Raw genomic sequence first — 15168 nt, 5'->3', positions numbered from 1 at the left:
AACCTTGACAAGGTACAGACTTAGCGAACATAGCCTAGCGATCGAAAAAGGCTGACACAGGCAGACCAGGCTGCCAAGAGAAGACAGGATATGCTCCCACTGCAGTCAGGGAGTAGTGGAGACAGAGATGCACTTCCTCACAGCCTGCGGAAAATATCAGGGCATCAGGGAGAATTTCTACCAAAAATTCTCACAAATATGCCCTGATTTCAGAAATCTGAATGACAACCAAAAACTCCCATTCCTGCTGGGAGAGGAGAGAAGCTGTGTAACACTGGCGGCACACTATGTTACAGCTTGCCATGAACAGAGGGACAACCAGTAAACTAAGAAAAGAATATTTATAAACAATGCGAATGTATATTTATACACTCAGGGATATACCTGTTTATACACTGTATGAATAGAACTGCGTTTATGTGCTAAACCATAAATGTATTTTGATGCTTTGGCAACATAAGACGTAACTTATCATGCCAATAAAGCGATTTGAATTGTGAATTGTGAATTGTGTTACAGTGAGGGGTGCGGGGTATATCAGAGGGTTCCAGTGAGGGGTGTGGGGTATAGCAGTGTGTTACAGTGAGGGATGTGGGGTATAGCAGAGTGTTACAGTGCATGGTGTGGGGTATATCAGAGTGTTACAGTGAGGGATGTGGGGTATAGCAGAGTGTTACAGTGAGGGGTGTGGGGTATATCAGTGTATTGCAGTGCGTGGTGTGGGGTATAGCAGTGTGTTACAGTGAGGGGTGTGGGGTATAGCAGAGTGTTACAGTGAGCGTGTGGGGTATATCAGAGTGTTACAGTGAGGGGTGTGGGGTATATCAGAGTGTGACAGTGAGGGTGTGGGGTATATCAGTGTGTTACAGTGAGGGGTGTGGGGTCATAGAGTCATAGAGTCATAGAGTAATACAGCACGGATAGAGGCCCTTCGGCCCATCGTGTCCGCGCCGGCCATCAAGCCCTGTCTAATCTAATCCCATATTCCAGCATTTGGCCCGTAGCCTTGTATGCTATGGCATTTCAAGTGCACATCCAAATGCTTCTTAAATGTTGTGAGGGTTTCTGCCTCCACAACCCTTTCAGGCAGTGAGTTCCAGACTCCAACCACCCTCTGGGTGAAAAAGTTCTTTCTCAAATCCCCTCTAAACCTCCCGCCCTTTACCTTGAATCTATGCCCCCTAGTTATCGACCCCTCTACTAAGGGAAAAAGCTCCTCAGCATCCATCCTATCTATGCCCCTCATAATTTTGTACACCTCAATCATGTCCCCCCTCAGCCTCCTCAGCTCCAAGGAAAACAAACCCAACCTGCCCAGTCTCTCTTCATAGCTGAAGCGCTCCAGCCCTGGTAACATCCTGGTGAACCTCCTCTGCACCCTCTCTAACGCGATCACATCCTTCCTGTAGTGTGGCGACCAGAACTGCACACAGTATTCCAGCTGTGGCCTAACCAGTGTTTTATACAGCTCCATCATAACCTCCTTGCTCTTATATTCAATGCCTCGGCTAATGAAGGCAAGTATCCCATATGCCTTTTTTACCACCTTATCCACCTGTTCCGCCGCCTTCAGGGATCTGTGTACTTGCACACCCAGATCCCTCTGACCCTCCGTCTTGCCTAGGGTCTTTCCATTCATTGTGTATTCCTTTGCCTTGTTAGTCCCCCCAAAGTGCATCACCTCGCACTTTTCCGGGTTAAATTCCATTTGCCACTGTTCCGCCCATCTGACCAACCCATCTATATCGTCCTGCAGACTGAGGCTACCCTCCTCGCTATTTACCACCCTACCAATTTTTGTATCATCCGCGAACTTACTGATCATACCCTTTACATTCATATCCAAGTCATTAATGTAGACCACAAACAGCAAGGGACCCAGCACCGATCCCTGTGGTACCCCACTGGCCACAGGCTTCCAGTCACAAAAACAACCTTCGACCATCACCCTCTGCCTTCTGCCACTAAGCCAGTTTTGTATCCAATGTGCCAAGGCACCCTGGATTCCATGGGCTCTTACCTTCTTGACCAGTCTCCTGTGCGGGACTTTATCGAAGGCCTTACTGAAATCCATGTATACCACATCCACTGCGTTACCCTCATCCACACACCTAGTCACCCCCTCAAAAAATTCAATCAAATTAGTCAGACATGATCTTCCCTTGACAAAGCCATGTTGACTATCCCTGATTAATCCTTGCCTCTCCAAGTGGAGACACATTTTGTCCCTCAGGATTTTTTCCAATAATTTTCCTACCACTGATGTTAGGCTCACTGGCCTGTAGTTCCCCGGTTTTTCCCTACTACCCTTCTTGAATAATGGTACTACATTAGCGGTTCTCCAGTCCTCTGGCACATCCCCTGTGGCCAGAGAGGTCCTGAATATATGTGTTAGAGCCCCCGCAATCTCCTCCTTTGCCTCACACAGCAGCCTGGGATACATTTCATCCGGGCCTGGGGATTTATCCATTTTTAGGCCAGCTAAAACCGCCAATACCTCCCCCCGCTCGATGTTAATATGTTCGAGCATATCACAGTCCCCCCGCCCTATTTCTATGTCTACATCGTCCTTCTCCATAGTGAAAACAGACGCAAAAAATTCATTCAGAACCCCTCCTACATCTTCCGGCTCCACACACAGATTGCCACTTTTGTCCCTAATGGGCCCTATTTTTTCCCTAGTTATCCTCTTACCCTTAATATACTTATAAAACATCTTCGGATTTTCCTTTATTTTGCTTGCCAGTGTTATTTCATGGCCCCTCCTTGATCTCCTAATTTCTTTTTTAAGTATCCCCCTGCACTTTTTGTACTCCTCTAGGGCTTCCTCCGTCTTTAGCCTTTTGTATCTATGGTATATCAGAGTGTTACAGTGAGGGGTGTGAGGTATATCAGAGTGTTACAGTGAGGGGTGTGGGGTATAGCAGAGTGTTACAGTGAGGGGTGTGGGGTATATCAGAGTGTTACAGTGAGGGGTGTGGGGTATATCAGAGTGTTACAGTGAGGGGTGTGGGGTATATCAGTGTTACAGTGAGGGGCGTGGGTTATATCAGTGTGTTACAGTGAGGGGTGTGGGGTATATCAGAGTGTTACAGTGAGGGGTGTGGGGTATATCAGAGTGTTACAGTGAGGGGTGTGGGGTATATCAGAGTGTTACAGTGAGGGGTGTGGGGTATATCAGAGTGTTACAGTGAGGGGTGTGGGATATATCAGTGTTACAGTGAGGGGTGTGGGGTATATCAGTGTTACAGTGAGGGGTGTGGGGTATATCATTGTTACAGTGAGGGGTGTGGGGTATATCAGAGTGTTACAGTGAGGGGTGTGGGGTATATCAGAGTGTTACAGTGAGGGGTGTGAGGTATATCAGAGTGTTACAGTGAGGGGTGTGGGGTATATCAGAGTGTTACAGTGAGGGGTGTGGGGTATATCAGTGTTACAGTGAGGGGCGTGGGTTATATCAGAGTGTTACAGTGAGGGGTGTGGGGTATATCAGAGTGTTACAGTGAGGGGTGTGTGGTATATCAGAGTGTTACAGTGAGGGGTGTGGGGTATATCAGAGTGTTACAGTGAGGGGTGTGGGGTATATCAGAGTGTTACAGTGAGGGGTGTGTGGTATATCAGAGTGTTACAGTGAGGGGTGTGGGGTATATCAGAGAGGGTTAAAGTGAGGGGTGCGGGGTATATCAGTGTGTTACAGTGAGGGGTGTGGGGTATATCAGAGTGTTAAAGTGAGGGGTGTGGGGTATATCAGAGTGTTACAGTGAGGGGTGTGGGGTATATCAGAGTGTTACAGTGAGGGGTGTGGGGTATATCAGTGTGTTACAGTGAGGGGTGTGGGGTATATCAGTGTTACAGTGAGGGGTGTGGGGTATATCAGTGTGTTACAGTGAGGGGTGTGGGGTATATCAGAGTGTTACAGTGAGGGGTGTGGGGTATATCAGTGTTACAGTGAGGGGCGTGGGTTATATCAGTGTGTTACAGTGAGGGGTGTGGGGTATATCAGTGTTACAGTGAGGGGCGTGGGTTATATCAGTGTGTTACAGTGAGGGGTGTGGGGTATATCAGAGTGTTACAGTGAGGGGTGTGGGTTATATCAGAGTGTTACAGTGAGGGGTGTGGGGTATATCAGCGTGTTGCAGTGAGGGGTGTGGGGTATATCCGAGTGTTACAGTGAGGGGTGTGGGGTATATCAGAGTGTTACAGTGAGGGGTGTGGGGTATATCAGTGTTACAGTGAGGGGTGTGGGGTATATCAGAGTGTTACAGTGAGGGTGTGGGGTATATCAGAGTGTTACGGTGAGGGGTGTGGGGTATATCAGAGTGTTACAGTGAGGGTGTGGGGTATATCAGAGTGTTACAGTGAGGGGTGTGAGGTATATCAGAGTGTTACAGTGAGGGGTGTGGGGTATAGCAGAGTGTTACAGTGAGGGGTGTGGGGTATATCAGACAGTTACAGTGAGGGGTGTGGGGTATATCAGAGTGTTACAGTGAGGGGTGTGGGGTATATCAGTGTGTTACAGTGAGGGGTGTGGGGTATAGCAGAGTGTTACAGTGAGGGGTGTGGGGTATATCAGTGTGTTACAGTGAGGGGTGTGGGGTATATCAGAGTGTTACAGTGAGGGGTGTGGGGTATATCAGAGTGTTACAGTGAGGGGTGTGGGGTATATCAGTGTTACAGTGAGGGGCGTGGGTTATATCAGTGTGTTACAGTGAGGGGTGTGGGGTATATCAGAGTGTTACAGTGAGGGGTGTGGGTTATATCAGAGTGTTACAGTGAGGGGTGTGAGGTATATCAGAGTGTTACAGTGAGGGGTGTGTGGTATATCAGAGTGTTACAGTGAGGGGTGTGGGGTATATCAGAGAGGGTTAAAGTGAGGGGTGTGGGGTATATCAGAGTGTTACAGTGAGGGGTGTGGGGTATATCAGAGTGTTACAGTGAGGGGTGTGGGGTATATCAGTGTTACAGTGAGGGTTGTGGGGTATATCAGAGTGATAGTGAAGGGTGTGGTGTACATCAGAGTGTTACAGTGAGGGGTGTGGGGTATATCAGAGTGTTACAGTGAGGGGTGTGGGGTATATCAGTGTTACAGTGAGGGGTGTGAGGTATATCAGAGTGTTACAGTGAGGGGTGTGGGGTATAGCAGAGTGTTACCGTGAGGGGTGTGAGGTATATCAGAGTGTTACAGTGAGGGGTGTGGGGTATAGCAGAGTGTTACAGTGAGGGGTGTGGGGTATATCAGACAGTTACAGTGAGGGGTGCGGGGTATATCAGAGTGTTACAGTGAGGGGTGTGGGGTATATCAGAGTGTTACAGTGAGGGGTGTGGGGTATATCAGTGTTACAGTGAGGGGCGTGGGTTATATCAGTGTGTTACAGTGAGGGGTGTGGGGTATATCAGAGTGTTACAGTGAGGGGTGTGGGTTATATCAGAGTGTTACAGTGAGGGGTGTGAGGTATATCAGAGTGTTACAGTGAGGGGTGTGTGGTATATCAGAGTGTTACAGTGAGGGGTGTGGGGTATATCAGCGTGTTGCAGTGAGGGGTGTGCGGTATATCAGAGTGTTACAGTGAGGGGTGTGGGGTATATCAGAGTGTTACAGTGAGGGGTGTGGGGTATATCAGAGTGTTACAGTGAGGGGTGTGGGGTATATCAGTGTTACAGTGAGGGTTGTGGGGTATATCAGAGTGATAGTGAAGGGTGTGGTGTATATCAGAGTGTTACAGTGAGGGGTGTGGGGTATATCAGAGTGTTACAGTGAGGGGTATATCAGATTGTTACAGTGAGGGGTGTGGGGTATATCAGAGTGTTACAGTGAGGGGTGTGGGGTATATCAGTGTTACAGTGAGGGTTGTGGGGTCTATCAGAGTGTTACAGTGAGTGGTGTGGGATATATCAGAGTGTTACAGTGAGGGGTGTGGGGTATATCAGAGTGTTACAGTGAGGGGTGTGGGGTATAGCAGAGTGTTACAGTGAGGGGTGTGGGGTATAGCAGAGTGTTACAGTGAGGGGTGTGGGGTATATCAGAGTGATAGTGAAGGGTGTGGTGTATATCAGAGTGTTACAGTGAGGGGTGTGGGGTATATCAGAGTGTTACAGTGAGGGGTGTGGGATATATCAGAGTGTTAAAGTGAGGGGTGTGGGGTATATCAGAGTGTTACAGTGAGGGGTGTGGGGTATATCAGAGTGTTACAGTGAGGGGTGTGGGGTATAGCAGAGTGTTACAGTGAGGGGTGTGGGGTATAGCAGAGTGTTACAGTGAGGGGTGTGGGGTATATCAGACAGTTACAGTGAGGGGTGTGGGGTATATCAGAGTGTTACAGTGAGGGGTGTGGGGTATATCAGAGTGTTACACTGAGGGGTGTGGGGTATATCAGAGTGTTACAGTGAGGGGTGTGGGGTATATCAGTGTTACAGTGAGGGGCGTGGGGTATATCAGAGTGTTACAGTGAGGGGTGTGGGGTATATCAGTGTGTTACAGTGAGGGGTGTGGGGTATATCAGAGTGTTACAGTGAGGGGTGTGGGTTATATCAGAGTGTTACAGTGAGGGGTGTGAGGTATATCACAGTGTTACAGTGAGGGGTGTGGGGTATATCAGAGTGTTACAGTGAGGGGTGTGGGGTATATCAGCGTGTTGCAGTGAGGGGTGTGCGGTATATCAGAGTGTTACAGTGAGGGGTGTGGGGTATATCAGAGTGTTACAGTGAGGGGTGTGGGGTATATCAGTGTTACAGTGAGGGTTGTGGGGTATATCAGAGTGATAGTGAAGGGTGTGGTGTATATCAGAGTGTTACAGTGAGGGGTGTGGGGTATATCAGAGTGTTACAGTGAGGGGTGTGGGGTATATCAGAGTGTTACAGTGAGGGGTGTGGGGTATATCAGAGTGTTACAGTGAGGGGTGTGGGGTATATCAGAGTGTTACAGTGAGGGGTGTGGGGTATAGCAGAGTGTTAAAGTGAGGGGTGTGGGGTATATCAGAGTGTTACAGTGAGGGGTGTGGGGTATATCAGTTTTACAGTGAGGGGTGTGCGGTATATCAGAGTGTTACAGTGAGGGGTGTGGGGTATATCAGAGTGTTACAGTGAGGGGTGTGGGGTATATCAGAGTGTTACAGTGAGGGGTGTGGGGTATATCAGAGTGTTACAGTGAGGGGTGTGGGATATATCAGAGTGTTACAGTGAGGGGTGTGGGGTATATCAGTGTTACAGTGAGGGGTGTGGGGTATATCAGTGTTACAGTGAGGGGTGTGGGGTATATCAGAGTGTTACAGTGAGGGGTGTGGGGTATATCAGATTATTACAGTGAGGGGTGTGAGGTATATCAGAGTGTTACAGTGATGGGTGTGGGGTATATCAGACAGTTACAGTGAGGGGTGTGGGGTATAGCAGAGTGTTACAGTGAGGGGTGTGGGGTATATCAGACAGTTACAGTGAGGGGTGTGGGGTATATCAGAGTGTTACAGTGAGGGGTGTGGGGTATATCAGAGTGTTACAGTGAGGGGTGTGGGGTATATCAGAGTGTTACAGTGAGGGGTGTGGGGTATATCAGTGTTACAGTGAGGGGCGTGGGTTATATCAGTGTGTTACTGTGAGGGGTGTGGGGTATATCAGAGTGTTACAGTGAGGGGAGTGGGTTATATCAGAGTGTTGCAGTGAGGGGTGTGGGGTATTTCAGAGAGGGTTAAAGTGAGGGGTGTGGGGTATATCAGAGTGTTACAGTGAGGGGTGTGGGGTATATCAGTGTTACAGTGAGGGGTGTGGGGTATAGCAGAGTGTTACAGTGAGGGGTGTGGGGTATATCAGACAGTTACAGTGAGGGGTGTGGGGTATATCAGAGTGTTACAGTGAGGGGTGTGGGGTATATCAGAGTGTTACAGTGAGGGGTGTGGGGTATATCAGAGTGTTACAGTGAGGGGTGTGGGGTATATCAGTGTTACAGTGAGGGGCGTGGGTTATATCAGTGTGTTACTGTGAGGGGTGTGGGGTATATCAGAGTGTTACAGTGAGGGGAGTGGGTTATATCAGAGTGTTGCAGTGAGGGGTGTGGGGTATTTCAGAGAGGGTTAAAGTGAGGGGTGTGGGGTATATCAGAGTGTTACAGTGAGGGGTGTGGGGTATATCAGTGTTACAGTGAGGGGTGTGGGGTATATCAGTGTGTTACAGTGAGGGGTGTGGGGTATATCAGAGTGTTACAGTGAGGGGTGTGGGGTATATCAGAGTGTTACAGTGAGGGGTGTGAGGTATATCAGAGTGTTACAGTGAGGGGTGTGGGGTATAGCAGAGTGTTACAGTGAGGGGTGTGGGGTACATCAGACAGTTACAGTGAGGGGTGTGGGGTATATCAGAGTGTTACAGTGAGGGGTGTGGGGTATATCAGAGTGTTACAGTGAGGGGTGTGGGGTATATCAGAGTGTTACAGTGAGGGGTGTGGGGTATATCAGTGTTACAGTGAGGGGCGTGGGTTATATCAGTGTGTTACAGTGAGGGGTGTGGGGTATATCAGAGTGTTACAGTGAGGGGCGTGGGTTATATCAGTGTGTTACAGTGAGGGGTGTGGGTTATATCAGAGTGTTAAAGTGAGGGGTGTGGGGCATATCAGAGTGTTACAGTGAGGGGTGTGGGGTATATCAGAGTGTTACAGTGAGGGGTGTGGGGTATATCAGAGTGTTACAGTGAGGGGTGTGGGGTATATCAGTGTTACAGTGAGGGTTGTGGGGTATATCAGAGTGTTAAAGTGAGGGGTGTGGGGTATATCAGAGTGTTAAAGTGAGGGGTGTGGGGTATATCAGAGTGTTAAAGTGAGGGGTGTGGGGTATATCAGAGTGTTACAGTGAGGGGTGTGGGGTATATCAGAGAGTGTTACAGTGAGGGGTGTGGGGTATATCAGAGTGTTACAGTGAGGGGTGTGGAGTATATCAGAGTATTACAGTGAGGGGTGTGGGATATATCAGAGTGTTACAGTGAGGGGTGTGGGGTATATCAGAGAGTGTTACAGTGAGGGGTGTGGGGTATATCAGAGAGGGTTAAAGTGAGGGGTGTGGGGTATATCAGAGTGTTACAGTGAGGGGTGTGGAGTATATCAGAGTATTACAGTGAGGGGTGTGGGGCATATCAGAGTGTTACAGTGAGGGGTGTGGGGTATAGCAGAGTGTTACAGGGAGGGGTGTGGGGTATATCAGAGTGTTACATTGAGGGATGTGGGGTATATCAGCGTGTTACAGTGAGGGGTGTGCGGTATATCAGCGTGTTACAGTGAGGGGTGTGGGGTATATCAGAGAGTGTTACAGTGAGGGGTGTGGGGTATATCAGAGTGTTACAGTGAGGGGTGTGGGGTATATCAGAGTGTTACAGTGAGGGGTGTGGGGTATATCAGAGAGTGTTACAGTGAGGGGTGTGGGGTATATCAGAGTGTTACAGTGAGGGGTGTGGGGTATATCAGAGTGTTACAGTGAGGGGTGTGGGGTATATCAGAGTGTTACAGTGAGGGGTGTGGGGTATATCAGAGTGTTACAGTGAGGGGTGTGGGGTATATCAGAGAGGGTTACAGTGAGGGGTGTGGGGTATATCAGCATGTTACAGTGAGGGGTGTGCGGTATATCAGAGTGTTACAGTGAGGGGTGTGGGGTATATCAGAGTGTTACAGTGAGGGGTGTGGGGTATATCAGAGTGTTACAGTGAGGGGTGTGGGGTATATCAGAGTGTTACAGTGAGGGGTGTGGGATATATCAGAGTGTTACAGTGAGGGGTGTGGGGTATATCAGTGTTACAGTGAGGGGTGTGGGGTATATCAGAGTGTTACAGTGAGGGGTGTGGGGTATATCAGAGTGTTACAGTGAGGGGTGTGGGGTATATCAGAGTGTTACAGTGAGGGGTGTGGGGTATATCAGTGTGTTACAGTGAGGGGTGTGGGGTATCTCAGTGTTACAGTGAGGGGTGTGGGGTATATCAGAGTGTTACTGTGAGGGGTGTGGGGTATATCAGAGTGTTACAGTGAGGGGTGTGGGGTATAACAGAGTGTCACAATGAGGGGTGTGGGGTATATCAGAGTGTTACAATGAGGGGTGTGGGGTATATCAGAGAGGTTACAGTGAGGGGTATATCATAGTATGACTTAGATGACCGAGTGGGCAAGATCATGGTAAATGGGACACAATGTGGGGAAGTGGGAAGTTATCCAATTTTGCAGAAAAAACAAAAAAGCAGAATATTTTTTGAACAGTGAGAGACTGGGAAATGCTTCAATTCAGAGGGACCTGGGTGTCCTTGTACATGAATCACAAAAAGTTAACATGCAGGTACAGCAAGCAATTAGAGTCATAGAGTTATACAGCACAGAAAGAGGCCCTTCGGCCCATCGTGCCCGCGATGGCCATCAAGCCCTGTCTATTCTAATCCCATTTTCCAGCACTTGGTCCGTAGCCTTGTACACTATGGCATTTAAAGTGCTCATCTAAATGCTTCTTGAATGTTGTGAGGGTTCCTGCCTCTACCACCCTTTCAGGCAGTGAGTTCCAGACTCCAACCACCCTCCGGGTGAAAATTTCTTTCCTCAAATCCCCTCTAAACCTCCTGCCCCTTACCTTGAAACTATGCCCCCTGGTTATTGACCCCTCTACTAAGGGGAAAAGTTCTATCTACCCTATCTATGCCCCTCATAATTTTGTACACCTCAATCAGGTCCCCCCTCAGCCTTCTCTGCTCCAAGGAAAACAAACTCAGCCTGTCCAGTCTCTCTTCATAGCTGAAGCACTCCAGCCCAGGTAACATCCTGGTGAATCTCCTCTGCACCCTCTCCAAAGCAATCACATCCTTCCTATAGTGAGGCGACCAGAACTGCACACAGTATTCCAGCTGTGGTCTAACCAGCGTTTTGTACAGCTCCATCATAAACTCCCAGCTCTTATATTCTATGCCTCAGCTGATGACGGCAAGTATCCCATATGCCTTTTTAACCACCTTATCTACCTGTTCTGCTGCCTTCAGGGATCTATGTACATGCACACCAAGGTCCCTCTGATCCTCTGTCCTTCCTAGGGTCCTACCATTCATTGGGGGAGAAATTCAGTTGGCTGCGCCACCCGTTAGCACCTTAAGAGGGCGCTAAGTGGGTCACAAGCCAACTGACACCCAGGCGCGGCCTGTCCACGCCTCCCGCTAAATTCCGCGGGACGCTAGTGGTGGCACCAGCTGTTAGCGCTGCGCCGCTACCGATGACGTCATCGGTGTGCGCAGCGCCCCGCTGACGCCCCGGCCGCGATATTTGGAAGCGCCCCGATTTGCCACTGGACGCTGTGTCCAACCGGTTCAGGGGGGCCCTACCTGCGGCTGGGGAGGCGCAAATTAAAGGAGAGGTGCGGGGCGGCCATTTTTGTTGTTGGCCACCTGCCAGCGCTCCCGTCACCGGCCTCCTGAACCCCCCCACCCCCCCACAGCGGAGTGCCGGCTGCGTTCCAAGAGCCCGGCACTTCTCCTCGGCACTGGGCCCCAGATCGCGCTGCACAAGGCCCCTCCCCTTTAAGGGGCGGCAGGCCTGCAACACTGCAGTGCGACGTGCCGCAGCGTGTGGCGCTGCGGCACGTTGCGCAACGATATTCAGTCGCAGCGCCCCAAGAGGGATGCGGGGCGCCTCCAGTAGCGCTGCGCTTCCCTTCGGGGCGCTACCACTCAATTTCCGGCAGGCGGCTGCGAATGCTTCCGGGGCGCTAGTTTTAGCGTCCTGGCGAGGCTGGCACCCCAAATGGGGCTATACTCAATTTCTCCCCCAGTGTGTATTCCCTTGCCTTGTTAGTCCTCCCAAAATGCATCACCTCACACTTTTCAGGGTTAAATTACATTTGCCACTGATCTGCCCATCTAACCATCCCATCTATATCGTCCTGTAGCCTGAGGCTTCCCTCCTCGTTTTTTACCACTCCACCAATTTTCGTGTCATCTGCGAACTTACTAATCATACCTCCTACATTCATATCTAAATCATTAATGTACACTACAAACAGCAAAGGACCCAGCACCGATCCCTGCGGTACACCACTGGACACAGGCTTCCAGTCACAAAAACAACCTTCGACCATCACCCTCTGCCTTCTGCCACTAAGCCAATTTTGGATCCAATGTGTCAAATTGCCCTGGATCCCATGGGCTCTTACCTTCTTGACCAGTCTCCCATGTGGGACTTTGTCAAAAGCCTTACTGAAGTCCATGTAGACTACATCAACTGCACTCATCCACACACCCAGTCACCCCCTCAAAAAATTCAGTCAAATTGGTCAGACATGCTCTCCCCCGATAAAGCCATGCTGACTATCCTTGATTAATCCCTGCCTCTCCAAGTGGAGACTAATTCTGTCCCTCAGAATTTTTTCCAATAATTTCCCTACCACTGATGTTAGGCTCACTGGCCTCTAATTCCCTGGTATATCCCTAATACCCTTCTTGAACAATGGTACTACGTTAGCTGTTCTCCAGTCCTCCGGCACCTCCCCTGTGGCCAGATAGGTTCTGAAAATTTGTGTCAGAGCCCCTGCAATCTTTTCCCTTGCCTCACACAGCAGCCCGGGATACATCCCATCTGGGCCTGGGGATTTATCCACTTTTAAGCCTGCTAAAACCTCTAGTACCTCCTCCCTCTCAATACTACTTAGTTCAAGTATATCACAATCCCCCTGCCTGATTTCTATGCCTCCATCGTCCTTCTCCATAGTGAAATTAAGAAAGCAAATGGTATGTTAGCTTTTGTTGCAAAGGGATTAGAGTACAAGTGTAAAGAAGGTTGACTACAAGTATACAGGGCATTGGTGAGGCCACACCTGGAGTACTGTGTGCAGTTCTGGTCTCCTTACCTAAGGAAAGACATACTTGCCTTAGAGGGAGTGAAACAAATGTTCAGTAGACTGATTCCTGGGATGAGGGATTGTCCTATGAGGAGAGATTGAATAGGCTAGGCCTATATTCTCTAGAGTTTAGAAGAATAAGAGGTGATATAACTGAAACATATAAAATTCTTCAGGGGATTGACAGGGTTAATGCTGAAAAAATGTTTCCCCTGGCTGGGGAATCTAGAACATGGGCTTACAGTCTTAGAATAATGGGTAGGCCATTTAGGACTGAGATGAAGAGAAATTTCTTCATTCAAGGGGATGTGGATCTTCGGAATTCTCTACCCCAGAGAGCCGTGGATGCTCAGTCGTTAAGTATATTCAAGACAGAGGTCGATAAATTTTTGGGAACTAAGGGACATGGGGATAGTGCGGGAAGGTGGAGTTGTGGTAGAAGATCGGCCATGATCTTGTTGAATGGTGGAGCAGGCTCGTAGGGTAAAGTGACCTACTCCTGCTCCTGTTTCTTATGTTCTTATGTGACAGTGAGGGTTGTGGGGTATATCAGAGTGTTACAGTGAGGGGTGTGGGGTATATCAGAGTGTTACAGTGAGGGGTGTGGGGTATATCAGAGTGTTACAGTTAGGGTTGTGGGGTATATCAGAGTGTTACAGTGAGGGGTGTGGGGTATATCAGTGTGTTACAGTTAGGGTTGTGGGGTATATCTGAGTGTTACAGTGAGGGGTGTGGGGTATAGCAGAGTGTTACAGTGCGTGGTGTGGGGTATAGCAGTGTGTTACAGTGAGGGATGTGGGGTATAGCAGTGTTACAGTGAGGGGTGTGGGGTATATCAGAGTGTTACAGTGAGGGGTGTGGGGTATATCAGAGTGTTACAGTGAGGGGTGTGGGGTATATCAGAGTGTTACAGTGAGGGGTGTGGGGTATATCAGAGTGTTACAGTGAGGGGTGTGGGGTATATAAGAGTGTTACAGTGAGGGGTGTGGGGTATATCAGAGTGTTACAGTGAGGGGTGTGGGGTATATCAGAGTGTTGCAGTGAGGGGTGTGGGGTATATCAGAGTGTTACAGTGAGGGGTATGAGGTATATGGTCTGTCCTCATGTTATCTCCCCAACTATTAGACTGAAGTGGCTCTAAAGCAGTTTGGCTGCACTGTTCTTCCTACCTTGTACGGGTCCATTCTCCATCAGTTCTTTCATTACTTCCTTCTCCTATTGGATAAACATTTGAAGAAAAATTAAATTACAGCAAGAATAAAGCAACACACTGAATGCTCTCTAAACAATTGATCTCTAACCCATTGCCCATTGCTCTCTAACCCATTGCCGATTGCTCTTTAACCCATTGCCTATTGCTCTCTAACCCATTGCCCATTGCCCTCTAACGCATTGCCCATTGCTCTCTAACCCATTGCCCATTGCTCTCTAACCCATTGCCCTTTGCTCTCTAACCCATTGCCCATTGCTCTCTAACCCATTGCCCATTGCTCTCTAACCCATTGCCCATTGCTCTCTAACCCATTGCCCTCTAACCCATTGCCCATTGCTCTCTAACCCATTTCCCATTGCCCTTTAACCCATTGCCCATTGCTCTGTACCCCATTACCCATTGCTCTCTAACCCATTGCTCATTGCTCTCTAACCCATTGCCCATTGCTCTCTAACCCATTGCTCATTGCTCTCTAACCCATTGCTCATTGCTCTCTAACCCATTGCTCATTGCTCTCTAACCCATTGCCCATTGCTCTCTAACCCATTGCTCTCTAACCTATTGCCCTTTGCTCTTTAACCCATTGCCCATTGCTCTCTAACCCATTGCCCATTGCTCTCTAACCCATTGCTCATTGCTCTCTAACCCATTGCTCATTGCTCTCTAACCCATTGCCCATTGCTCTCTAACCCATTGCGCATTGCTCTCTAACCCATTGCCCATTGCTCTCTAACCCATTGCCCATTGCTCTCTAACCCATTGCCCATTGCGCTCTAACCCATTGCCCTTTGCTGTCTAACCCATTGCCCATTGCTCTCTAGCCCATTGCCTATTGCTCTCTAACCCATTGCCCATTGCCCTTTAACCCATTGCCCATTGCTCTCTAACCCATTGCCCATTGCCCTTTAACCCATTGCCCATTGCTGTCTAACCCATTGCCCATTGCTCTCTAACCCATTGCCCATTGCGCTCTAACCCATTGCCCTTTGCTGTCTAACCCATTGCCCATTGCTCTCTAGCCCATTGCCTATTGCTCTCTAACCCATTGCCCATTGCCCTTTAACCCATTGCCCATTGCTCTCTAACCCATTGCCCATTGCCCTTTAACCCATTGCCCATTGCTGTCTA

The 15168-nt window shown here is 49.1% G+C and overlaps 1 protein-coding gene across 4 annotated transcripts in view; it reads right to left on the bottom strand.

Moving 5' to 3' along the window:
• tinagl1 (tubulointerstitial nephritis antigen-like 1) overlaps positions 1 to 15168 on the bottom strand; it is a 235816-nt gene that overhangs the window by 22144 nt on the left and 198504 nt on the right. For all 4 annotated transcript variants that reach the window (XM_085962312.1, XM_085962314.1, XM_085962310.1 and 1 more), the window contains exon 9: positions 13997 to 14042. In XM_085962312.1, coding sequence (XP_085818438.1) covers positions 13997 to 14042 — 46 coding nt within the window. The remainder of the gene's footprint in view (positions 1 to 13996; positions 14043 to 15168) is intronic.

Source organism: Somniosus microcephalus, chromosome 20 (assembly GCF_052327205.1).
Source record: "Somniosus microcephalus isolate GS21.2 chromosome 20, FLI_Smic_1.0, whole genome shotgun sequence".
Classification (NCBI taxonomy): domain Eukaryota; kingdom Metazoa; phylum Chordata; class Chondrichthyes; order Squaliformes; family Somniosidae; genus Somniosus; species Somniosus microcephalus.
This window is presented reverse-complemented; position numbering and strand designations above follow the sequence as displayed.